Source organism: Phoca vitulina, unplaced genomic scaffold, assembly GCF_004348235.1.
Source record: "Phoca vitulina isolate PV1807 unplaced genomic scaffold, GSC_HSeal_1.0 scaffold97, whole genome shotgun sequence".
NCBI lineage: Eukaryota > Metazoa > Chordata > Mammalia > Carnivora > Phocidae > Phoca > Phoca vitulina.
The window spans coordinates 1,024,225-1,050,109 of NW_022589800.1; the positions used below are offsets into that span (position 1 = coordinate 1,024,225).

General features: G+C 56.6%; 2 protein-coding genes across 3 annotated transcripts in view; one reads left to right on the forward strand and one right to left on the reverse strand.

Moving 5' to 3' along the window:
- The window catches only part of KCNJ9 (potassium inwardly rectifying channel subfamily J member 9), a 10,158-nt gene extending 8,168 nt beyond the window's left edge, over nucleotides 1-1,990 (reverse strand). The window contains exon 1 of the mRNA XM_032397181.1: nucleotides 1,792-1,990. The gene's annotated coding sequence lies outside the window, so the exon portion shown is untranslated. The remainder of the gene's footprint in view (nucleotides 1-1,791) is intronic.
- An 8,396-nt stretch (nucleotides 1,991-10,386) lies between these two features.
- The window catches only part of KCNJ10 (potassium inwardly rectifying channel subfamily J member 10), a 32,393-nt gene continuing 16,894 nt past the window's right edge, over nucleotides 10,387-25,885 (forward strand). The window contains exon 1 of one of the 2 annotated variants that reach the window (XM_032397177.1): nucleotides 10,387-10,611. Coding sequence is in view for 1 of the 2 variants with exons in the window: in XM_032397176.1 (XP_032253067.1) it covers nucleotides 24,381-24,530 (150 nt within the window). In the remaining variant the exon portion in view is untranslated. Of the gene's footprint in view, nucleotides 10,612-24,349; nucleotides 24,531-25,885 lie in introns of those variants that run through there. The other variant, XM_032397176.1, reaches the window with a different exon arrangement.

Below are 25,885 nucleotides of genomic sequence, written 5' to 3' on the forward strand. Positions count from 1 at the left end.
CCCCCCCCCCCCCCCGACCCCGCCCGAGGGCCCCCGCGCGCACCCCGGCTGCGGCCTGCGCCGTCCCCGGACCCGCTCCCCCCTACCCCGAACTTCACCGCGACACCCGCACGCAGTCCTCTTCCTTGCTCCCCGCGCCCCTCGCTCGCTCGGCCCCCTCCCACAGCTGTCCGCTCTCCGCCAGCTGACGGAGAAGACGTGCAGGGGGCGGAAGGGCAGCGCAACGTCCCCAGTGGGCAAGGGCTGAACATTCCCACCCTAGGACGTGCCCACTCCAAGTCCTCCCGGAGCACTAGGACCCCCCCAGTCGCTGTTGGGTGTCTGCCCCCTGTCCCCTGGGTTCTTTCCACCGTAGAAGCAGCCTGAAAGGGGGCAGGAGGGCTGCAAGGTAGGAGATCAACACGGACAGCCCAGGTAGAGGAAGCACAAAGTTCACCAGGAGTCAGGCTTGTATACCCGTCTAGTCTGTTCCTCACGAGCCCTCCTCCATCAGAGCAAGTGAAGCACTAAGCACCCACATTTATCTCCCCACTCCCTCCGGTTCTTTGCCCGCAGCCTCCCACTTCCCTCTGACTACCCTAAGCACAGCATCCCCCCCACCATATGCCCCAGAGCTCACATTCCAAGGGAAGCCCACCTGATTTTGCTTCAAATTCTTCCCCCAGAGGAGCGACCTGAGCTACAATGTGCCCTGAGAGAGAGGTCCAGAGCCCCTCCCTAGGCCCCAGACCCCTACAAGGAAAGGTTCAGAGGAAGGACTTGGTTCTCTTCAGCCTTCCCCTCTTCCTGGGAATTGTTCTGTCCTCCCATTCCAGGGAAACCTGGGTTGGCTGGGGTGGGGGAGGGCTGAATGGATGGGAGGAATGTGACAAGGATCACAGATGGCCTGGATGTTTGACCAGGTCCTGGGGAGAGACCGCCTGGATATGCAACTCCAAACCCGGGTCTCCAGAATTTAAGTTCTGGAATGAGGTGCTCTGCAGCCAGACCTTGGGAGGATCTCTGTGTGTGTGTGTGTGTGTATATACTGGGGGAGAGGGCAGGAGGAAAACCCAAAAAAGATAGCTTGGAGCTTAGGGACGCCCCCCACATTTATTTTCCAAGAGGAGTCAGGGGACACAGGGTCCAATGCAGATTAGGGTCTTCCCCTCCCACAACAGTGGGCTTCCCTTTCCCTCCCTGCAGCCAGGGATGTCCTCTAGAAGTTCTAAGCACGGACTGCTCAGACACCCCAAGTCATGCAGAGGAGTACCTGGGTCCCACTTATCCTAGCGTCAGCCCCAGGTGGGCTTCCAGATGTTTGCCCAGGGTCTTAGGTAATCTGACTCCCAATCTGCCTGCTTAGACAGATCTCTCTGCCCAGGGGCGGGAAGGAACCCCACGGTCTGATCACCGCCAGATCTCTCTTGCTCTCCATTGCCCCGGGGATCTAGGTGAGCCTTACTTTGATTGTGTCCCCTCTCCTGTCTTCCTGAGTGGAGGCTGCATATTTCTCAACGGGGAAGTAAAGGTGTGAAATAGACTTGATTTCTGCACCTTCCCTCCAAAGATCCCTGTTCCTCCAGCCTACTCCTTCTTCGTTCTTGTGCATGCTGTGACCCCTCTCCAGAAGACCCCAGTGCCACATTTTCCTGGATCGCCCTTTCTCTCCCTAGGGAGTGCTGGCCAGCAAGAGGGTTTATTTTTTGGAAGGGGATCTGGTGAAAACTCCCTCAGGAACGAGCCGTTCCCAAGCCCCCACTTGCCTTGGATTTAGGGGCCCAAACCCAAGTCCCCCGCAACTCAACTCACAGCGTGTGGAGAGGAGAGGAGCCGGCAGCAGAGACCCCTGGGGGGTAGCGTCCATGCCCCTGACACCACCCCTTCCCCGGCCCCCTTGGAGGGTGGGAGCCACAGACACCGCCGTTTCTCCTAAATGTAGCGGCAGCTCTGACCAGGACTTGCTATCTATGTCATCCGCACTTCCCAGGCTCCCCTGCTCCTCTCTTGTTTCCACAGCAACCAGTCTGGCGACAGCTTTAGAGCATCCCCTCCCCTCCCCAGTCCTGGGTACCACTAGAGGCTGAGCCACACGCCATAGCTATTTTTAGCCCAAGTCCCTCCTCCTGGACAACTCAGAGCTCGCCTCCTTACCCCCTCAGGAAAAAAAAATAAAAAGAAAAGAAAAGAAAAGCCAGCACGCTCTTCCCTAAGAAGCTTCTTGCTCTGAGAAAATGCGGGCCCTGATGTGTTTGGGAATAAGGCCTTCGGTCTCCTGGGGATTCAGAGGGCCACCTGGGAGCTGGCAGCTCATGACCTCCAGCAGGGGCCTCTGGGTGCAGTACTGCTCTCAGGCAGACACCAGCATGTCTCCCATTTTTGAAGAGGGCGCCCTGATCCAGAAGGACGTAGCTAGAGAGAGAAGAGATTCACCCAAGGAAAGGAGGTGGGGTCAGGGGTTCTAATCTTTGTCACTGATTTGTAACGTGACCCAAAGGATTTGTTTCGTTTCCTTGAACCACAGTTGTTCTGTTTTACACAGGGCATGGATACGTGCAAATATCCCCTTTCAGCCGGCTTCACGGGGTGTGCAGATCAAATGAGGCAACATAAATAGAAGGGCTTTAAAGTGTATTTTGTTAACAGCGAAAAGTCTAGAAACAACCCAAACGTCCTACAGAGAGAAAAGCCTGGATTAGGGCTTAAAACTGTTCATGCAACGAACTTCGGTGGAGCCCAAGTGCCGGGCAATGTGCTGGGTGGGGGTGGTTACAGAAATGACTTGGTCTCTGCCCACGTGGAGCTCGTGGTCTAGTGGGGGAGAAAGACACGCAAACACATAATGCTAATGTTACCGCTGATAATTCCTCGAGCAGCAGCTATGAACTAGAGGACTCATCTAACAGCCCAGGGAGGGGCCCCATGAGATGGGTATGATCTTCTCCATTTATAGATGAGAAACTAAAACAGAGAAAGACGATTTGCCAAATGTCGCAGAGGCAGAGATCGTAGTCAGACTCACCCATGGGTGTCCCTGCCTCACTGCGTGCTCTTCACAAAGCCACCGGGCCTCAGTAATGGAATAGCTGTGACATAGGAACATAATCGGTTACTACGTTCATATATGTAAATGGGCGTGGAGGCACACTCTTGCATGAAAAAGCAGCACGTACAAATATTCTTATAAGTTGATCATAACTATGGAAATAGGTGTAGGAACATGGATAAAAATCAGAACAAAATTTGGAGAAATACAAATGTTTCAAGGCTCATTTTCCCCAGGGAAATAATTAAAAGCAGAGAGTGGTATACAAATGGCAGGTGTTATTATTAGTGCCATTATACCCAAGATATTGATCTGTTTTTCTCCAGATTCCTTTAAGCTGGAATAAGAAGATATGAGCCAGAGGAGCAGGGAGATGTAGAAATCGACACCGGAGGGTTAGAAGTTGCTGGAATGACCTGGTAAGGTGGAAAAGGTAGTACTGAGTAATATAATCTCAGGAGGCAGTGATCTGGGTTCAAGTCTCAACTCTGTCTGATGTAGGAAAGACCTTATTAGGGTTCGAAGCCGACGGCAAGAAAGAATTCTTGAGACGTCTTTGGTGCAAAAAGGTGATTTTATTAAAGCACGGGGACAGGACCCCTGGGCAGAAAGGACTGCAATGGGGTCATGAGGAGTGGCCCATTATATACTTTCAAGTTGGGAGGGGGTTAGGGATAGTGTAAGTCTCTAAGGAATTTTGGAAGCAAGGTTTCCAGGACCTTGAGAGGGCTAGCTATTGTTGGGAAAAGGTCATTTGTTACCATCTAATAAAACCTGAGGCATGAGACCCTTCAGATGTGTATCGGTGGGCCGTATGCTTGGGGGATGATTGCCAACACATATCTTGGAGGGTTTAGAGATAAAGGAAGTTTCCAAAGGAATTCTTATACATTAAAGTAGACTTACAGGATTGGGGGCGGGGCTCAGACTAGAATCGCCTTTTGCCCTTAGCAAAGTATTAACATCGAGGCAGTTGAGTCCCTAGGGGAAGGTCACTGTGTCTGTTTCGAGGACTTGTCAGTGGGCTCTAGGTAGTAAAGAAATTTAATAATTTTTCTTCTGCCTTTGTTTCCCACATCATGTCCACTGTTAGCTGGGTGACTTTGAGCAGGTTGCTTAACCTCTCTGAACAGTTTCTTCAACCAAGAAATGAGAATAACTGTATTGTCCCTCTCTTGCGGGTTGTCATGAGGCTTACATGAGGCAATCCCTGGCACACTGCGAGTACTCGGTAAATGCTAGCTAGATCTTCCTTCTCCTCCTTGTCATCCTCCTCCCGGGCAACTCCTGAGATCCCCACCCACCCCGTGCTGCGTTCTTCTGTTCTGGCGCCGCCCAGTGAGACCTGCAGGGGGCACTCCTGGTACAGTGCCCTGCTGTCCCCAGCCCTCTTGCCCATGTTTCTTGTTCCAAGTGGAAATACCAAGTTTTCAGCCCGAGATTGGCATCAGGAGGGCTGTTAAAGCCCCAGTAACCATCCCTGTCTCCTGGGCCTGGCCCTGTCACCTGAGCCTTGGGACTGCTAGCCTGCCCGTCTCTGTCCTGCCAAGCGGCTGCTCACGTTGGTTCTGCTGTGCCAGGAGCTCGGAGAGACGAAACCGGACCCCTGGGCAAGAGCACATTTGCATAGAGCTGGCCCCATTTCTTGAGGGGGGGTGATGGGGCTGGCAGGGCCATCGAGAGGGTGCCAGCCAGCCCCCTGCCTCAGTCTGGCTGACCACCACCCCGCCCCTGATTTACCCACCCCTGCAGGTCCTGGACTTCACCCGGTCTCTAACTTCCGTTCCTTGTTTATCATTGAGCTTGAAGAGAGGGAGGGGAAAAAAAGTTTTCTTAGGTTCCAGGGTACAGAAAAATAGGCAAGATCCCAGCTTTCAGGTATTGTGACAGAGAAAGCAACTTTACAAGGAATTAGTAAAACATATCAGTACAGTGGTCATGGTGGGAGATTGGGTTTGGAACCTGAGAATGTTGAGGGCGGGAGGGGCATGGCTGGAGCCACGTCGGTGGTCCATAAAGAACCTTGTTACCAAGTAGAAAAAGGAGCCGGCTCTGGGCAGGTGCATTCCTTATGGCATGTAGCTTGGAGAGCAAGTGCTCCTTTGGGGCAGAAATAAAAAGGGGAATCCCTCTAGTAGGCACAGCTCTGAGCCAGGGTGCAAGGATTGGCAAGCTGAATGCAGTTCAGTTCTCAACTTGCCCCCTCAGTGAGTGCCTTTGTGCAGTCCACAAACTATGCTGCTGTACGTGGGAGCCCCGAGACCAACCAATCTGGGAAGGTTTCTTTGAGCAAGATCATGAGACTTCTTGGGTAAAATCTTGGAGGTGGGAGAGGAAGTATGATGGGAAAACAGGAGATGGTTGAGGATATGAGTTTAATGGAGCAGGTGAGGCCAATCTGGCAGAAACGGTAACAATTTTCACAAATTCAAGGGAGTTGGGGCCCTAGAAAACTCAGAGCAGAGAGAGGATATGGTTGAAGCAGTGGATGCAGCTGGAGGTTAGAACGACATGGGGAGAAGCCGAGCTTAGCACCAGGACAGGTGGGATCCCACTGGGCACCTGAGTCTGAGGCACTTGCTGGCCTTCTGGCTCTTTCCAGCACAGCTGGAGGATCAGAGCCTTCTTCTTCTTCTTCTTATCAGAGCCGCCTTCTCCTCCTCCTCCTCCTCCTTCTTCTTCTTCTTCTTCTTTTTTTTTTTTTTTTTTGAGATTTTACTTATTTATTTGACAGAGAGCACAAGCAGGGGGAGCGGGAGGCAGAGGAAGAGGGAGAAGCAGCCCCCCTGCAGAGCAGGGAACACTGTTGTGGGACTTGATCCCAGGACCCTGGGATCATGACCTGAGCCAAAGGCAGACGCCCAACCAACTGAGCCACCCAGGCACCCCGATCAGAGTCTTCTCATAAACAGGTCTATCTTGCTTGATAGGACTGGGTGCAGGTTGACCAGGATTTAAAAGTCATGGCATTTAGAGGTGGTCCAGAATTAGTGCTCACTTTCCAGGTCAGGGATGGGTCCTAAGACAACAGACAGGACGAAGAGCCAGGCATCACAGCTCCTGGTCTCTGCTTGTTTCTTTATTCCCTGTTGCCTTCCCGCTGCCACAGTGTATTGGGTATTAATGGAATTTTTATCCATTGGACCCAGTTGGAAAGATACTAGAGGAACCACTTCGTTAAAGAACTTCTAGAAAGAATCCTTTAGTAATGTGATTGAGCATCCCCCAACTTATGTCTTGTAAAGGTGAGTTTGTGAATATTGCATTTACTGAAGGCAGAGGGTATGTATACCTAAGTAACAGTCCTTTCGTGACTGGGGCACTGTAGCTCAGTCCCTCTCTTGCAGCTCTCATCTGTGGTCTGAATCATCCCGCTATGAGGTACCCACTACTCATGGAAATTGCTCAGCTAAAATGTTGCTCGGAATCTTGTAGTGAACACAGGATAGAGTCATCTCTACCCTTTCCAGAACAAGGTCAAAGAAGACATGAGGCCAAAGTTGGAAGGAGTGGGTCCAAAAGGAGCAATTGAGAATAAGAAAGACACAATTTGCTAAGCTGACAGAAGAGGGAGGTCTTCAAAGAGAGATGGTTCTCCTAACTACCATTCAGAGGTGGTCCAGAACGGGTCCTCACTGCACGGCTGCGGCGTGGGTCCCAGGAGATGATCTTATGTGGTGGGCACGGACTTCACAACCCTGGCCAATTTTTCATACTAACCTGTGCGCATGTTGACGATTAAGATTCTATTTAACCCACGTAGATTCACTCTAGTGTTACCCCGAGACAAGCTTTGGAGTCAAACACATGTGGAGTCAAGTTCCAAAACTAACACCTTCTAGCTATGTTTCCACAGGCAAGCCACTCAGCCTCTCAGGAGCTTGCTTTCCCATCTCAGTAATACAACTATCTTGCATCATAAACACTCACAAATACTAATGTCCCATGCCCTTTGTCACTGGTTCCCTATTGGGCTCCTAGTGACTATTTTAGAACTTCCTTTTAATTTTCTTTTTTATACATATAAGCTCTATGCCCAACGTGGGGCTTGAACTCATGACCTGACCCCAAGATCAAGAGTCGCATGCTCTACCAACTGAGCCAGCCAAGTGTACTTAGGACTTTTTTTTTTTGTAAAAAGGTTTAAAAATTAAAAACAGTCATTTGACAATGTGTACAAAGGAATATACATGGTGGATATATGTATATATGTTATAGAACATAAGAACAAAACTCCATTTAAATCACTCTTTTTTTAGGGGTGCCTGGGTGGCTCAGTTGTTAAGCATCTGCCTTCGGCTCGGGTCATGATCCCAGGGTCCTGGGATCGAGCCCCGCATCGAGCCCCGCATCGAGCCCCGCATCGAGCCCCGCATCGAGTCCCGCATCGGGCTCCCTGCTCAGCAGGGAGTCTGCTTCTCCCTCTCCCACTCCCCCTGCTTGTGTTCCCTCTCTTGCTGTGTCTCTGTCTGTCAAATAAATAAATAAAATCTTTTAAAATAAATAAATAAATCACTCTTTTTTTAAAAAGATTATTTATTTGAGAAAGAGAGAGTGTGGGGGGAGGGGCAGAGGGAGAGCATCTCCAAGCAGACTCCCCTGAGCACGGGGCTCCATCCCAACACCCCGAGATCATGACCTGAGCTGAAATCAAGAGTCAGACGCTTAACCGACTGAGCCACCCAGGCGCCCCTAAATCACTCTTTTTAAGTTAGAAACCTACAGTTCCATTCCAGCTTTCTGTATTTTCCACAGTCTTGCACCCCGCCTGTTGTAGAAATTCTAACCTCTTTTCAATTGCCCAGTCCCACCCGCACCCTGATTTTTAGCAAATGGCTCTTCTGCTACACAGGAAAGGCAAAGACCATTTGGAAGGAACTTCTCCAGAGACTTCTCCCTTACCACAAGGTTTCTCTTCTGCTCTTACCCTTGGATTCTTTCCTCCCGGTCCTCTCAGAGGAGTGCCCTAAGTGTCAAGGAGCTTGGACTGTGCCTAGTAAGCAAGGGGCACCCTGTTTGGGGTTTGATAGAAGAACACAGGGACCGACATGATGAAGACAAGCTGCCTCTTCCTTTGAGAATGGAGGAGAGGGTGAAGGGTGGGTCCAGGTCCTGGGCTGTTAGTGACCTTCCTGATTCTGGTAGTGGCCTTGAAATAGAAAGGGACATCCAAGAGAAATACAGCAAAGGGAGACCTGGCAGGATTTGGTGGCTTAGTTGACATGGCAAGGGATAGAGCAGAGGGAAGGGTGAAGAGGAGAGATCACTTCGTTTTTAAATCTGTTTGACCAGGAGAAACACAGAAATAAAGAAGTCACGAGGATTGCCAGGCTTGGGGAGGAAGATGATGAGTTCAGTTTGGGGCCTGTCCAGCGGATGTGGAAATCCCCTGCCAGCAGCTGGGACTGTGAGGCTCTAGAGAAAGCCTCAGGCTGAAGATAGAGGCTTGGTGTAACTCGAAGATGGTAGCCGGGGCGATGTCAGTGATCAAGGCTGCGCACCAGACACAGGAAGAACAAGGACACAAGGAGAACAGAAGACTGAAGCTTCCGTATTGGAGGAGGAAGCAGCTGTAGGTTCGGGCGTGCAGGCCAGTGGTGCAGGATGAGGCTGGAACGGCCCCAGGACCAGATCATGGAAGGCCTTCTGTTCCATGGAGAGGAATTTGGATTTTCCTTCTAGACAGTGGGCAGTCACTGAAGGCTTTTACATGGGGAAGTGGCATGGTCAGATTTGTGTTTCAGAGAGATGTACGTTATTGGTGTTTACTCCTAAACACAGGACTTCATGATCTGCAGGATTATTTGAGTGGAAGAAACTGGAGGTCGGAAGACTAGTTTGAAGGCAACTGCTGGGAATCCTGGTGAGAGGTGCCCAGTGTCCTGGACCACAGCCCAGTGATGCGGCAGAGAGGAAGGGGGGCAGGCCCGAGGGGCTTTACAATGTTGATGCACTGATTAGATAAGATGAGGTGAGGGAGGATGAAGATTCTGGGATTGCTGTCTGGTTTCCCCTTCATTCAAACCCTCTGGCTCACCTCCAGATTTATCTTCCTGAAATTCTGCTATGACTTTGTCCTCTGCTCAAGAGCCTCCGTGGCCCTCCTTCGCCTCCAGGAACTCAGAGCTGACCCTGAACTGGCATAGTTCTCTCTTTACTCCAGGTCTTTCCCCAACACAAACACTCTGCCTGTGGTCCCCCCCACCATGGCCTGCTACCCTCCCCCAGGGGGGTCTATGTGCAAGGTACATTTACCCATCCTATGGCTTTTAGAGGCAGAACTAAACTAACAATGTCAAGTTTCTTTGTTTTCTTGCAAGATATATATCTACTCAATATGGTAATACTGGTTACTGATTAGTAGTTAAATATCTAAATATCGATGGTGAACAAAAATGGGGAAATAATTCTTTCCTTAATAAATGCCAAGGGTGGGAGACTGTGGATGAGAACCTCGCAAAATGCGCATTCAGATACTGAAAGAAGTCCTTGGCGATGAAAAGGTTGAGAACCACCACCTGAGTTCTGTCTAGTCCAGGGGGCCAGTGTGGGCCTGTTTCCCACGCAGCCTTGTACTTCTGAGTCTCCCCACCCCACCCCGGGACATTGTGACTGCCGGTCCCTCTGCCTCAAACGCCCTCCCCACCATCTCCCGGGACCTGAATCCTCAGCACTCTTCAGGGCCCTTATCAGAGGCCCCACACGTGCCAGGACCCCCTAAGTAGAGCGACCTCGCCCTCTCTGCGGCCTCCGCGCCTCCGCACCTGCGCTGCGCGCCCCGCCCCATCGGCCCTCCCGTACCGGGACCCAGCCGGCTGCAGACGGGGGAGGCTGTTCCGCGCACTTGGCGCCGGGACCGCACGCAGTGCTTAGGGGGCGGTGACCGGCCAGGCAGTGGTGCTGAGGGACAGAGCGCCGGAGCCCCGGAGCCCAGGCGGCCCGCCCCTGCGCGCGGCGCATAGGGCCACCCGGCCGCCCCGAGGTCGTTTCCAGCTCATTAACCCGGCCCGCCCCGCCGCGCCGCGCCCGCTCCCCGAAGCTGACACGGCCACCGCCGCCTCCTCCTCTCTCCCCTGTCATCGTGCCAGCGCAGCCCCTATCGCTTCGCCCATCGTCTCGCGTCCCGCTTCCTCCTGGAGTCTGTCTGGGTCCCGCTCTTCGGGCGCGGCTCTCTGCCCTGCGCCTCCATCCGTCTGGGGCTCCGCGTCCTCGCCCCCTGCGCCCCGCCCGCCCGGCCCGGCCCCTCCAATCCCGGCAGCCCGGGCCTGGCGCTCCACGTCCCCATTGGCCCTGCCGCAGCCCCCCGCCCCCGCGCGCCGGCCCCCTCCGGGCCCCTCCATTCACACAAAGTTTGGCTCCGGCGCTGCGGAGGGAGGGGGCGGCCCGGCCCGGCCCAGCTCTGCCCCCGGCCGGCCCGACCCCGGCCCCGGCCCCCGGACCAGCCCTTATCTGATCCCAGCTCCGGGTTTAAGAGTCCCGGCTCTGCCCGTCGCTCAGCTCGGTTCCTCGCTCGTGCCCGCCCCGTCGGTCTGTCTGGCCGGCCGTCCCACTGCGCATCCGAGGGGCCACTCCACCCCGGACCCAAGGTAAGCCCCCTGGCCGTGATGGAGGAGTGCTGCCCCCCCGGCCGGCCCCTGTCCACCTCACTCCCAGAGATATCGGGCCCCCTAGCCCTTCGGTCCTTACCGTGTCTGGCCTCATTGGTACAAGCTTGTTCCCCAGCCTCCCACCTCTGGCGACCCCAAACGGACCCTCCTGGGAAGGACTCCCCGAGGAGGAAACTTTACCCAAGCTGGTCACCTCACCCGCATTAAGCTGAGGAAGGGGCTTTCCTGGAGGCAGGCCTGGCATCTCATCACAGCCCTCTCAAGGAATACAGTGACCACCGCATCCCCCACACGGGCACCCCAGACAGCGCCCCCTCTTCCCAGGATCATCAGGTTACTCCCACTCCCAGGCCAGCCCCGTCCCCCCTCCCCACACAGTGACACTCCCATAGTGACACCCATTGATCACAAGTTCACACAAGGGAAGAAAGACACATACAGCTTGGATTAGGAAGCCCCGAGAGCCTGGTGTGCCTGGGACCCCTGCCCACCCCGCCCCTTCCCTCCACTCCCACTTGCCTGGCTCTTTGAGCTCCCCCTCCCCACTTCTCGCCCCTGTCCTCCCAGCTGTGTCAGGAAGATCCCTAGGAAGAGCACAGCAGGGCAGCTCCTACTGGAGTACAAGGCCAGGTGGAGATGACTTCCCCATCCCGCTCCTTCTTCCCGCCAGCAACTGACCAAGGGCAGCAGCCTTAGGAGAGAGACGAGTGTTGGAGCTTCCTGATTTGGGGGCAGAGAGCTGAGTCCTGGGATGGGTAGAATGGGTAGAAGGACAAAACTGGGACAAGGTGGGAGTCGGGCCTCTGGTCACTTAAGATTTCATTCCTATTACCAAAGCACCCCAGAGTGAGGCAGATGGGAAGTGGGGGTGGCGGAGAAGCCAGGGTACAAATCTGGACCCAAAAGGAGGCCAAAGCTCAAAGCCTGATTATGTTGCTTATCCACACAAATTCTAGCTAAAAAATTTTTGGCCAGTCTTTCTTGGCTGTGGTGTTTGACCTTTTTTCCCCACGGGGACTGCTTTAGGGAGTTCCAGGCAGGAGGAAGAAGGAGACGGAGGGCCATTTGTTTAGGGGTGCTCAGCAGGGCCTGGAGGGTCAAGAAATCAGCCTGAGGAGGGGCAGCGGCGGCTACTGAGTTCCACTGGGTTCCGTCTCCAAACCTCTCCCTAATCTCTAGGACTTTCTGAACATGTTCTCACAATGGTGGGCACCATCCTGGGCCGAGGGGTAGGGTCTGCCTCCTCAGGGTGTAGGCTGGGTATGGGGGGCTCCGTGTAGAAGGAAGCAGGTGTCCTGGCTCCTAGCTAGTTCCTCAGGGAGCAGGAAGTGAGGGAGGGGGAGGGACGGCATCATGCCAGGGAGAGGGGCCAGGGCTGCTCTGTGGGGGAATAGGCATGGCCCGGGCAGTGCCAACTCCCTTTTCCCCGCCCCTCTGTTCTTTGGTGGTGGTGGCGAGGGAGGGAGAGAGGGGGTGTTGGGGGGTGATCTGGGCCAGTCCAGCCTCCCCAAGCCCTTGCCAGCCTGGGTCCTGAAAGGAGCTGCTGTTTTCTGAGCTGTCCCCCACCCCCACCCCCCCCCAGCCGGAGCCGGAGCAGCCAACTTGTCTCAGTGGGTATCAAATGGCAATGACTCCACGGAATGGAGGGGTGGGGGTGGGCAGGGTTATGGGCCCGTTCCTTCTGTGGTTCTAATGCAGAATCCCACTGCTGCCCCCTACCCCGCGAAGAAAAAAAACCCTATCTTCCCAACATCTGGGCTACGGTCACTCATGTCTGCATGGGAGGGTTAGTTGGCTGCCCGCTGGCATCCCCCACCTCTTCCCTGTGCCCCACGGAATGGTGCGTGTTGCCCCTCCCTGCACCTCCACTCACGAGCTCGTTTATAGCTCCCGCTTCTCTGGCTGGGGCTAGAAGGGAAGGGCCTGGCAGAAGACCCAGGGGCCTCCTTCCCTTGTCCTCCCTAGGGACTGAAGAGGCTGGGACACTGGGATCTGGGTGGGCTCAGACGGCGTCCTCTGGGGTCATCCTGGGACTGGTGGGATGAGAGGTTTAGGGCCCTGGGGTGAGTCATACAGAAAGACCCACTTCCTCAGAGGAGAAAAGGCCTCTTGGGCCTCCTGGCAGGATGCTTGGTTTCTGCACACGACGTGGAAGATAAGCTGAGCCCCCTGGCGTTGGTGGGGAGAGAAAGAGGCATTGGGCAATGGCGCCCCCAACTTTCCTGCCAAGGGTTATGTAGGACGGAAGGAAAAAACTTCCACTCTCCCTCCCCTTTCCGGCCTAGATTCTTCTCTTGCCTGACTGGTCAGTGCCACTGTCCAGGCTGAGGCCAAGCTGTCCGGGGTCGTGGTGAGGCCCTGGAAGGGGCAGAGAGGCCACTGAGATGGAACCGCAGAAGGATGGAGAGCAGGCAGATTTGGACTCCAAGTGTTTAGTGCCCAGTGAAGGGTAGTCGGGGGGGGGGGGCGGCTCCTGGACTCTGAGCTTCGTGTGTGAGTTTGCCCCGTCCCCCCGTCTCTCCCACAGGCTGAGTTCAGTGCTTTTCTTCCTTCATCCCGGTTTCACATGCGTGTTGCTGCCGTGTGTGACCACAGTGCAGCCCCTCTTCACCTCCTCCCCCACCAGAACCTTGAAAGGGCAAAGAGAAAGGGATTGTGGGAAAAACTCTCCCGTGGGTGTCTGCCAGCTTCTGGATTTGAGGCGGTGGGGAGAAAGGAGGGGCTGGCTCTGGAATGTGAGGAGAAGTAGGAACCGACCGGTGTGGCCGGGAGAAGCAGGGGCTGAGAGCGGGGCAGGAGCATTTCTGGCCTCTCAAGACCTCATGTCAAAGCGTAAGGCCATTCTGTTCTGCTTCCAGGGGCAGAAGGCCCGGGACAGGGGTGGCGCTGCAGCTGGAAGGACTTAGGTTAGACTTCAGGAAGCACATCCCGCTAAAGGAAAGAAATCTGAAATGGAGATTGGGAAAGAACAGGAGACCACCTCTGGAGCAAAAAAACCAAACCCCTAAGCCCCCAAGCCCATCATTAAGGCTTCTGAGGGGAGCTGGGAAGCTCCGATCAGCAATCGGCACAGGGATGACCCGGCAGCTGTTGGGGGCGGGGGGGCTCCTGGAAGGCCGGCCACTCGGACACACTGTCCCCGGGCTCCTTCCTGCTCGGGCCCTGCCTGGGAGGCCGCGGTGGAGCCATGAAGAGCACCGCCTTGCAGTCAGACTTGCTGGCCTTCAGTCCTGCCTCCGCCACTTTGCAGCTCCCCCCCCTCCCCCAGGCTCCTCGTCCTTACCATGGGGCCGATCATAGTTGGGGATTAAAAGAGTCAGACTTCGTGAAGGGCCTGGGATGCTTGGCACCTAAAAAGCGCGCTTGCTGCTGTGGGGCCCCCCTCTCTGAGCCGACTCTGTGGGCTCTCCTGGCTCCCGGGCCTTGCCCACCCCCTGGTTCTTCTGCGGTCCGGCCATCAAGTCCGGGCTTCGGTACCTCCACCCTTCCTGGCTCCTGGGCCTTGCCCACTCCCTGGTTCTTCTGCGGTCCGACCATCAAGTCCGGGCTTCGGTACCTCCACCCTTCCAGAGTTTGGGAAGGCGGGAGGATTCCTGTCTTCATTCCCACAGATGGGCCATCGTGTGGGCTGGGTCTCCTCACCCGTGGTTCCTTTCCCTGTTTGCACTGGGCGGATGTGTTCCGTCTTTAACTGAGGTCCAAGAAGTGTGAACTGAGCTGTTGCGCTTCCCTAAAACAGTCTGTGTGCCCGTCGGGAGCAACTTCTCCCTTCCAGCCCGAACACAGCTTCTCTGCCCCCACCCCACATCTCCCCCATCCCACGTGACCCTGCCTGTCCCTCTTGCACCCACGTTCCCTTCCTCTCAGGCTTATGTGCCCGCCCCTTCCTCTGTCCCCCAGGCAGCCTGGGTGCCCACAGCAGCCTCCCTAATGGCCTCCCTGACTCCAGCCCCTCTCTCTCCTTGGCTCCCTCCCTTTACTGTTCCCTCCACTAGAACTATCACCACGAAGCACCCATTCCATCTTGTCCCTTTCCTACCCAGACATCCCTGTTCATGGAAACTCCCAATCACGGTCTTCAAGATACTTTATAGAAGCCTTTCCTCACCCCCCCTCCAGCAACCTACCTTTTGGGACTGCCCTCTTCAGACCTTGTTCTGGGGGGCGGGTGAGTCCACTGGCAGTCCCTGAGCTACACCTCTTCTTTCCCTCTGGGCCCTCACAGGGGCCTTCCCATTCCAGGGTCCACCCCTCCCACACATCCCCGTCCCCATTTCCCCAGCTGCCCTGTCATCTTGTACCCCTTGTTCCTCAGCATTCTGCTTGTCCTTTGTCCCTGTGTCTGTTACTTTGCCCAGATGCTCAACGCAATGGTAATGTTGGGAGGGGACGTCCTGTCTCCTTCATTACACGGGGGCTCCTCTGGGATGGGGCTGTGCCCCGGCACCCCTGCACATTTCCAACCCCCTGAAGCAAAGGCATCTCTTCCCTCCCTGGACCCCTCAGCTCCTAGGAACAGAGTGCCCTCCGACCAGCTTGACTCTAGGTAGGAAACCTTCCTGGATGCTAATTCTGGGGGGAGGACCCTGACGTTAGAGGTTTATGAGTGTCTGGGAGTGGGATGTATGTATGTAAGACCCTATTATTCAACTCTCTAGGGAACTTCAAGAAAAGCCCCCCTCTGCCAACGGGCCCATCCTGTGGAGACGGCTTAACCCTAAGATTTTAAGCAGCAGACCCCAGAACCCCCATTTCCAGTCCTTTAAGCACATTTGGCCCAAACACAAAAACGCATGTGGGGATCCACTGAGACTTTCTCTTCTCACCAGGGAGGTCTGCCCCCGCCTGATGCCGGGCTTGTTGGCCGGCCTCCAGGGTGGAGAAAGGGCGAAGGTCAGAGCCCAGCCTGGTGCACCCTGTTGTCTTGAGCACACCTCTGGGCAGGGGCTTGTAGGCTGGCAGACCTGTGGGGACACCTCCTGGAGGGGGGCACAGGCCTGACCTCTTAGCGTTGCATTCTCCCTGGGACTGTCCCTGAGCTCCATCCTCCACCCTCGTCCCAAACGGGAGACCCAGGCACATACCTTCTTCCCACGTCTAACCCTCCCCGGTTGGCCCTCTGATGAACAAGGGCACAGACAACTGGCAAGAGGAGAGAGAGTGTGTCTGATGGCGTCCAGGGCACCGCTTCCCAAGCCTCTTCATCTCAGGACCCCTTTTCACTCTTAAAAATTACTGCAGGCTTCAGAGAGCTTTGGTTTCTTGGGGTACATCTATTGGTGTGTTAGAAATGAAGACTGAGGAGGCTTAAAATATTTATTAGTTCCTTTAAAAGCAACCCCAAACCCATCGCATGTCCACATAAATGATGTCTTTTTAATGAAAAATAGAAAAACAAAGAAACAAAAAGTTTTGTGAGAAGAGTGGCGGTGTCTCACGTTTTGACAGATCTTTTGAACGTGTGTCTGCACGGCAGACAGATGATGCCTCGTATCTGCCTCTGCATTCAATTTGTTGCCATATCATGTGTCACCTAGCTTCTGGAAAACTCCACTGGACACTCATGAGACAATGAGAGCGAAGGAAGCAAATAACATTTAGCATTGTTATGAAGGCAATTTTGACCTCACAGAGCCTCTGAGAGAGTCTCAGGAACCCCCGGGTCCCTGGACCGCACTTTGAGAATGGCTAGTCTAGAGGAACTTGAGAAAACAGTTTCAAAAAACCCCCGGGCAAGCAGAGTGTCCTGGCTGATCTCCGTCGGCTGCCCAGGCTCCGCTAAGCGTGCTCACTCAGGGGGTGGGGGGGTGCGGGGGGCAGGATGGGGTGGTTTAGCCTGTGGGGCCCAGTTCTATGCTCCCTAGCTATGTGACCTTGGGCAAATCATCCACATCTCTGTTTTCTCATCTATAAAATGGGGCTTTAAGAAAGTGCCTACTTTTTTTAGAGTTGTTGAAAATTACCTGACATAATTCTAGAAAAGGGCTTAGAGCGGGGCTACATAACGTGAGCTCTTACTCACTCCCACAGCCTTGCCCCTGAATCCCCGGGGCCCCGAAGGTGTGAAGCGGCGCAGGCGGCCCTTCTCGCGTAGCTGAGGGGGGCTCCCAGCCCAGGGTGGGAAAGGGACCTGTGCCGGGTCCTGGGAAGGTTAATAGGATTGCTGGCCCTGAACCCAGGAGCTCTAACTGCTAGCCCTACGTCCCCCCCGACCGGACTCTTTTGGGAGCGGGGGTGGGGTGCAGAACCAAAGTCCTGACAGGGAGAAGGAAGCAAGCGAGCCATCCAGGGCCCAGGCCGGTACAGCAGGAAGCCTTGAGGGCAGATTGCAGGGAGGACCTCCTGCCATCAAACAACTGAGAAGTGGAGGAAGGGAGCCCGAGAAGAGGTGCCTAAGCCCAGAAGATCCCTCTGTCCTGCCTCGTGGGGGGCAGTTCTGTAAAGTGGCCTCAGCCCTCGCTGGGGGTTTCTGGCACGGGGCAGAGAAAGTCTTGATTGGGCAACACTGCTTCTCACGGGGCGCCTCTTCCCTGCTCGCTGCCCGCAGCCCCTTCCCGGGTCCCGGCCTCCTCAGCCCCTGCCCTGGCCACCCCACCCTGCCTGCTGAGCCGCGGTGCCCTGGGGCAGTACCTGGCGCCCAGCGAGTGGTGGGTGGTGGGGGGTGCTGGGGTCCACTGGGCAGGAGGAGAGAAGCCTCTTCCCCACACCCTGCAGGCGAGCTAGTCCTGGCTCTTTGGCCCTTCAGCCATAGGCCCGTGAGCCGGGCTGCGGGCACCACCTTCGTCAGAAGCCCAGATACCCCGGATGCCCCAGACCCTGAGCACACTCTAATTTTGCATCCCGTGGTGGTTCAGATCCCACCTGCAGCCCCCAAGAGACCTGGCGGGCTTAGGTTTGAGACCTAGCTGTCCGTTGTTCCGTTCTCCTCCCCTGCCCACACAATTCCCTGCAATGGATGGTTAAGCTGAGGCAAAAAGTGGGTGGGCTCAGACTGTCCACCTGCTTCTTTCCAGGCCCCGGCCTGGTCCCCACAGCCTGCCTTCCCCCATCGTTACCAGTCCCTGTGGCTTTTTCCACTTGCCAGGGTCTTTGTGGCCAGGGGCTGGTCTGGGGGCCCTAGGCTAGTCTCCCTCTGCTGTCTCCCTAGGGGAGCCCCTATGGGCTAAGATCTCTCCAGTCTCAGCCCTGCCCCACCCCCCTGCCTCCACAGGCAGGGCCGCAGGGCCGGCAGCCCCGGCTCCCTCCTCTGGGCTGTGGGACAGGGAGAGGGCTGAGGGGCTGGCTCTGCATACTAATGGCCTGCCCATTGTCAAAGCCCCTTTGTGCCAGAGAGCTCCATTGAGGCGGCTCTGGGGCGGGCACAATGGGGGCTCTGTCCCTGAGTTCCCCCAAACAGTCACCTGCTTTCAAAGCCTCCCCCCGCCCCCACCCCGACCCGCCCCAGTGTCCGGAGGGCCAAGAGAGTGTGGGGGAGTGGGCCCGGGGCCAGGAGGTGACCCCCCCCACTCCCGGGGCAGGCTGGGGAGATGGGCACTGGTGGGGAGAGGCCCCAGCTCACAGGGGGTGGGGATGGGGGTGCCGTCTGTGGATGGAGCTGGAATGCAGGTTCCGCGAGGCCAGCGAAGGGGAAGGGGCGCTCACAGCGCCCACTCCTCCGTTCCACATGCCCGGCCTGGGCCCGTGGCTGCCGCTTCTGCTCCTCCTCCACGGGCTCATATATGCAGGCACGCGCTCACCTGTGCAACCACCCACACGGACCCCACACGCACGCTGCGGCGGATGTGCTCAGGCACGGCAGGCCAGGCCGCGGCCCGGACCCGCAGTCCTCCCGCCCTCCGCGAGCATATGCACCTGCACGGCCGCGCCGGGCCCCACCCCGCGCCTCCCCTGGGCACCCCTCGGCTGGCCGCTGGCGGCTCCAAGCCTCCACCCCCCTTGCCCTCGCTGCCCCCTGCTGCTCCAACACAGGTTATAACAAGTTTGCACTTGTTGTGACCTCAAGAATGTAGCCCTGGGGCGGGTAATGTCCCGCTGCCCCAGACCGGACCGCTTACACGTTAACCATGGGCACGGCCGCCGCTGAGCGCTTGAGCACCGCTCCCGCCTCACCCCACCTCGGGGTTTCAGTGGCCAGCACCCCGGCCCACAGCTGAGCCAGGCACGCGGGGGGACGGGGTGCTCTGCAGGATGATGGAAGCCAGCCGGCCCGGCACAGGCCCAGTGTGGCTGCCCCTTGTCCTTTGCATCTGCCCAGTGCACCCTGTGTCATAGCCTGTCACGGCCTGTTTTGGTTTTTTTTTTAAAGAAATTTTTTTTTTAAAGATTTTATTTATTCATTTGAGACACACAGAGAGAGAACATGAGCAGGGAGAGAGGCAGAGGGAGAAGCAGCCTCCCTGCTGAGCCAGGAGCCCGATGTGGGGCTTGATCCCAGGACCCTGGGATCATGACCTGAGCCGAAGGCAGACGCTTAACCGTCTGAGCCACCCAGGTGCCCCATGTCACGGCCTGTTTTACAGAAAGGCCCTGAGAGGTGACAAAAGACTAGGACTGGAAGGGAGGTGTGTGGCCTCTAGGTGTATGTTTTCTCCTGGGGTGGGTGGGGGGGTTACCATCTGTCTCTCGGCTTCACTAGGTGACCCGCCCCCACGTGGAGTTTTAACAGAGCCGTCTGGTACCCACCCTCCCTGGGAAGGAGCTGGGGGAGTGGTAGGGCAGGGAGTAGGCAGGACAGCCGGCCCAGGGACCTTCCAAGGGACTCTGGGTCTAGAAAGAACCTCCGAAAGTCACCTTGACCCTTCCACTGTTTCCAGGCAGGGTGAGCCTACCTCCTTTCATTCCCTGCCCTCACGCTGGCCCCACTCCTGCCACAGATTCTGCATGGCTAGAGAGAGAAACCCCGGGACCTCCGTAGCTAGGCTTTGGAGTTTGAGATCCCTGTTGATTCCAAGCCTTTGGTGATGCCTGGCTCTGACCTTGCCTGCTGATACCCTCTGTCTGAGGAAGGATCTGCAGGGATGTCCAGGCCGCCCTGCTGTTCTGGTCCTAGGCATCTTTTGGAAGCCTGGAGCAGGCAGTCCAAGAAGGGAAGAGATGGAGGGCCCACCAGGACCCCAAGACCTGGGGCGGTGGACAGGGTCACGGCAGCAGCTAGTCCCTTAGATGGACGGTGGCGCTGATACTGGTTGGCTCTTCTGCAAGGGTCCTTGAACATTGATCGCCACGATGTTTCCCTTCCGTCAGAATTGCACAGGACCCTTCTCCTCAACCCCCCCACTCCCTCGAATGCTGCCCCTCTGGCAGCCAGATTCTGCTTAAGCCACCTCATGCATCCGTCTTCTTCATGCAGGAGCACCCCCCCCCCCCCCCCCCCCCCCTCCCCCCCGCGGCCCCCCCCCCCCCCCCCCAGCACTTATGCTCTGGTGTGTGCTTCGGCCTCCAGATGTCCCTTCACATGTCCCCTGTTGGAGAGCGAGGGCTGCCGGAAGCACCACATCAGCCCCCCCCCCCCGCCCCGCCCCACTACACTTAGGCTGTCAGCCATTGCAAGAGGGAGGATGGGGGGCAGCCACTTCTGAGTCTAGTTCTAAATACATCTAGAACCTGCACGTGTCTAGGTTGTGTATTCATGCCACCCCTGCCCCATTCTTGTCTTCAAATGGGGGAGGTGGATAGGAATAAGTGGAATGATGGGGGGTGGACAGGGAGACTCCCTCCCAGGTGATGGTGGGCCCCCTTAGACTCCCCTGTGTGAGGTCAGGGGTGGCTCTCTGTACATGGAACCAGGAGCCATGAGGACGAAAGGAGATTGAGACCTGTCTGGAAAGGTGGCTCAGTTCCCTAAATCTGCATCATAAGAACAGGGTACCCTAGGTCTCCGTCTCCACCAAGGGTAAAGATAAGAATAGATTGCTTAGACAGCAGTAAGTACATTTAGATGTAACAGGAAGCATTTCCTGGGTATAAGGTATGACCAGGCCAAGGGGAAGGATGAAAGAAGTGGAGTGCTCACTCTCCCTGAGGAGAGGGAGGGGTCCACCTTTGGTCTCTCGTTGAACAGAGGCTGGGTGGCCTGGGAGGTAGTTCCCATGACACTCAGAGCTCCTGGGGGCCGTGGGATTTCCAGCTTTCTGGAATATTTCTCAGGCCCCAGCAGAGAGCACCACTGAATCCGTCCCCTCCCTATGGGCCCGCACTTCGCAGTTTCTTCTAGCTCTCCTTGTTGGCCTAATTCCGGGCCAGCAGCTGCGAGGCCGAGGGGATTCTGGAGACCTGAGGATGGGAGGGGCTATGGCCGTGACTGGACAGGGAAGAGCTCAGTGGGTGATGTTCCAAGGTTGGCTCCACGCCAGCTGGCCCTTCAGGACCCCAGGGTCAAGAAAAGATCTTGTAGGAGGGGAAGTTGGGACGAGGAAGAAGTCAGGGTTCTTGCTCTGATTCTGATCAAAACTCACATGTGCTACTGGCCAGTTACTGGCCTTTCCCAGGCCATGGCTTCCTCTTTGGTGAAACCAGGGAATCGATTGCGATGACCCAAGGGCCTCCCCACATGCGCACTCTGTGACCCTACGGAGGCAAGATGGAAAGCATGTACTTCACCGAAAACAGACCGGGGTTCAGCCTTAGTGGTCCTCCTGAGCCAGTCGGCTAACCTTCTGAGTCTGGTCTGCAAACCATTCGCGGGCAGTGACATTACCAACCTCTTGGGAGGACAGGATGATGTGCTGCGGGCAAGGCCTGGCTCATTGCAAGGAGGGGGCAACCCATACGGGGTTGAGGGGGCACATCTGCAGAGGCTTCCGGGACAAAGTGGCGTGTGAGCTGAGGCCTGGGAGAAGGGTAGAGGGGAGGGGGACAGAGCTTCCCGGAGGAGGCCGCATTGTTTGCCAAGAGCTGTTGGTGAGAGGAGGCATGGCCTGTCCAAGACCTGAGAGGAGCTTGATGTGACTGGACAGAGGACACTGTGAGGGCGGAGACAGGCCAGAGGACGCTGATGCTGGGGAGGTCAGCAGGGACGGGTTATCCCAGACTCTCCCAGCTGTAATTCTGGGACTTCAGAGGTGGGTCATCTGCTTCCACTCCCCCACATCCTCCCTTTCCGGCTTGTCCTCCCATTCTCCCAAGCTCAGCCCTCTTGTCCTTGGTCACATGGGCACAAGAAGCGCTGGGCTCACCAGGGGGACTTTGTCGGTCCAGGGAGAAGCTCAAGTCCAGAGTTGTTTGACCGGGAACTGTGGAAGAAGGATCTACCTCCCACAGGAGATTCTGGATTTCTGGCATGGGCGCTCTCCTGCTGAGCGTTGTGTCCCCACTGTTGGCCTCAGTTTCCCCATCTGGTCCCTCACTAGAGAGCATCTAGGGAGTGTGATGGAGGAGAGCTGAGGGAAGCTACGGAAAAGGCAGCTCTTCACCTAGAGTAAAGGCTGATGGGGAGACAGGGTCAGTGCCCCCAGTTGTTACAAAGTCAAAACTTTGATGGGAAGCTCGGAGGAAGGACTTCCAGGGATGAAGCATGTCACACACAGGGAAGGGACCTCAGGGAGGAAAAGGTCACGTGGAATAGCAATCCTATGGGTTCTTTTAAGAAGTACTTAGCCAAGGGGTGCCTGGGTGGCTTAGTTGTTGGGTGTCTGCCTTTGGCTCAGGTCATGATCCCGGCGTCCTGGGATCGAGACCCACATAGGGCTCCCTGCTCGGCGGAGAGCCTGCTTCTCCCTCTCTCACTCCCCCTGCTTGTGTTCCCTCTCTCGCTGTGTCTCTCTCTGTCAAATAAATAAATAAAATCTTAAAAAAAAAAAAAAAGAAAGAAAGAAGGAAAGAAAGAAATACTTAGCCAAACTCTATTCTAGGCACTGTGGAGGACACAAAGATGAACAGAATACAGGTCAAGAATCAATTCAGAAAAAAGTCTCCTGTTTGGGAAGGTGGGCATGGTCCTTCCTGGAAGGAGTGGGGCAGATACCATGACCCTTATAGGAGCTGCTCCTGAGCGTGCCTCCACTCGGGGGAGTTTCCCTTCTGCCTCCCCGCCCCCTTCCCTCTCGGACCCTCCACCACCCAGGGCCCAGCCTCCCTCCTCACCACAGCCGGCACAACTTCTAAGACCCCAGACTAGAAAGTGGGGCCCTCGGATGGGGTCTAGTCAGCTCCCCCCGACACCCGTCATCTTTCAGGTTGGGAGCCCCACTGGTCCCCGGGACCCTAAGGAGCAGGTCCCACCAGCTTGGCCCCTGACTAGTTTCTCAGACTGCTGTGGATCTGGTGACAGCTCAGTGGCCCGCTGGCCTCCGCACCCAAACCCTTATCTCCTGGGGCCTGGCCATCCTGGGCTTCGAGAAGCTTGCCAGTTGCCTGGAGCCACCAAGGCTGGGGACAAGGAGGGAGTCACTGAGGAACGTGGCTCTTCAGCATCCTTCCCTGCACACCTTCCTCCCTCCTGGCAGGTTGGAAGGGTTTTGGAGGGAGCCTCATCTTGGGAATGACAAAGAAGGGGGACGAAGAAGAGTGGGTTGGAAGCATCTTCTGATTCTGGGGCTATAGTCAGTCGTACCCCACAAGTCACTGTCAGCCTGGAAGAGGAGAATGAAGGGCAGGGCTGAGCTTGCCTGTCATCAAGCTCACCGGCACATGGAGAGTGAAGGGCCACGGGGCTGAGAGACAGAGGTTCAGGCTTAGCCGTTAAACGTCCTAAGATAGTTTGCCTCACTGAGCCCTGCTTTGTCTAATTCAGGAGATACTTCCCTTCACCTGCAAAGTAGGATAGTAGTAATATCTTCTATTTGCATAAGGCCCTTAGAGATTTCACCCGCTTTATCTCATGTAATCCCGACCATACAATGGAAGGGTTTATTGCCTCCTTCGGTGAGGAAGCTGAGCCCTACGAGGTTAAGAGATTGACTGAAGCTCCCACAGCTGGTGAGCGACACAGACCAGGATGGCCCTAGTGCGGAAGAAGAACAGAGAGGGACTTTGGCCGTGACCCAGACATGCCACGATAACAAACAGGCTTCATCGGTTAGGCTAACTCCGTTTGGTTGAAAATGGCTCTCTGTTGTCACCATGTTGAGAAACATTCTGAGGCTCAGTGAGAAGAGGCGATGAACGACGTGTTAGGGGCGAGGGACGGGGAGCGCGATGGCCCGCAGGCTGCGTGGGTGACAGCCCCAGCCCCGAGTCAGACCCTGGTCTCTGTCATCTCCGCTCTGGGTCCTTCCTCTCTGCCAGTCCGTGAGGTGAAGTGCGGGGCGGGCAGCTTGACAGAGAACTAAGGCGGTCCCGCCTTCCAGGCGCTCGCGGGCGGTCGGGCCGGAGGTGCTTCACTGAGGATGTGGCAGAGGAACAACCGGAGCCCCCCGTGGGCACCAGCGGCCGGGATGCCGGCCACGGTCAAGGGTGAATGGTGGCGCTCTACCCCCAGAAGGGGGAGCTCAGGGACAAGCGCCAGAAGCTGCGGCCGTGACCATCAGGGTAGAATGGGGGCGGAAAGGGGGGCTTGAAGGTTGTCGGAAAGTTAGCAAAGCTGTGGAACCCCCTCAGGGATTTCAGGCTGAGCGGTGGGACGCAGCGGTTGTAGAAGGCCCCGGGGCAGCTGAGGGCGCAGGGGAGGCAGGGGAGCGGCGGGGGGGGGGGGGGGGGGGGTGGGCAGGGAGACCAGGTCACCGCAGCGCGTCACGGAGGTGAAGGAGAATCCGAGGCTGGACTAAGGCAGCCTTGAGGGAGACTGAGAGACGCCCACAAAGGCAGAACCGATGAGGCCCAGCACCCACCCGGACGCGGGGCTGGAGGGAAGCCAGGGGCGACCCTGTGAAGGGGGGACCCCCAGAGGAGACTCCCTCTGGAGGCCAGAGGACAGGAATCTGAGCACGCAGATGCTGGAATGCTCCAGACCGAGAGCAGAGGTGAGGAGGGAGGGCTGGAGCCCCAGAGGAAGGGAGACAGGGCCGTGAGAGGGGGTCGCGAAGGGCTGCAGGCGGCTGGGGTCGAGGCTGAGGAACGGCCTTGGCTGTGAGGACGAGAAGGTCAGCTGTGACCTTGAGAGCGCCCCCTGCAGCGCTAACTGCCCCCGCACGGCCCCGCGACCACGTGCAGTGGCTTCCATGTGCTTTGTAGTCCGCGCAGACTGATCTTATTTTTATTGCTATTAAATATTTGATTGAACCATTTGATATTGTTGACATGGGACCTGTTTTTTTTTCTTTTGATAGGCAATTTTTTTTAGAGAGAAAGAGTGGGGGGGAGGGGCAGAGGGGGACTCTCAAGCGGACTCCCCACTGAGCTGGGAGCCCAACGCAGCTCAGTCTCAGGACCCTGAGATCCTGACTTGAGCTGAGACCAAGAGTCGGATACTCAGCCCACTGAGCCACCCAGGCGCCCCTGGTTGGCAATTTCTTATGGTTCAACCTAGTAGTTAAAAGGAGTGGGCTGGGAAGGGGCATTGGGGGGGGGGGTGCGCGGGAAGGAGAGCGCCCAGGGCTGGGGAGCCCTGCCCCCTGGCGGCGGGGAGGTCATCTCCTGTTCCCGGCTGAGGGGCGGATCCCGAGACCCCCTCTTCTCCTTCCCTCCCCTCCAGCTGTCTGCTCTCTGGACGCCCCTCTGCCCCTCTGCCCCTCTGCCCCTCTGCCGGTGGCGTAGCATGGGGTCTGTCTGGAAGAACACAATCTCTCAACTAGGATGATGCCCTCAACCGGTATCTTGGGGGATCAGCTGGGTGTAGATTCCCGTGAGGAGACGCTCAGGAGCCCCGGCCAGGTGAGGGCTGGCTGGGGACTCAGGGCCGGCTGCCACATGAAGCAGACATCTCGAGTGGACATCTTGGTCCTCACCCTGTTTCTACACCACCCGCCCAGACCCTCAGAGATGTCCCCCAGTGTCCTTGGGAGCCTCTTCAGTATCTCATGTCTTACTGATAACAATAGATAACAAACAGAATACATTATTCATATTGATGCCATTGCTTCTGACTTTTTTTGGCACATCAGTTGAGGCGAGGAGGGGTGGGTTGACATCTGGGGGCAGTTGTTCTTCGGAGGTGAGGACCTGGATGGGGCCAGGCCAGGAGGCTCTGGGGATGGCCGGAGCTGGGGCTGAGGGGGCAGCGGTGCATCCTTTGTCCTCAGCTGAACTCTGCACAGAGCCGGGTTCCTCAGCCAGAATCAGGATGCGCAGCCTTGCTGCCCCAGACGCTGGGTAGGAGCAGACCCTGGCGGGGGGGGGGGGGGGGGGGGGGGGGGGGGGGGGGGGGGGGGGGGGGGGG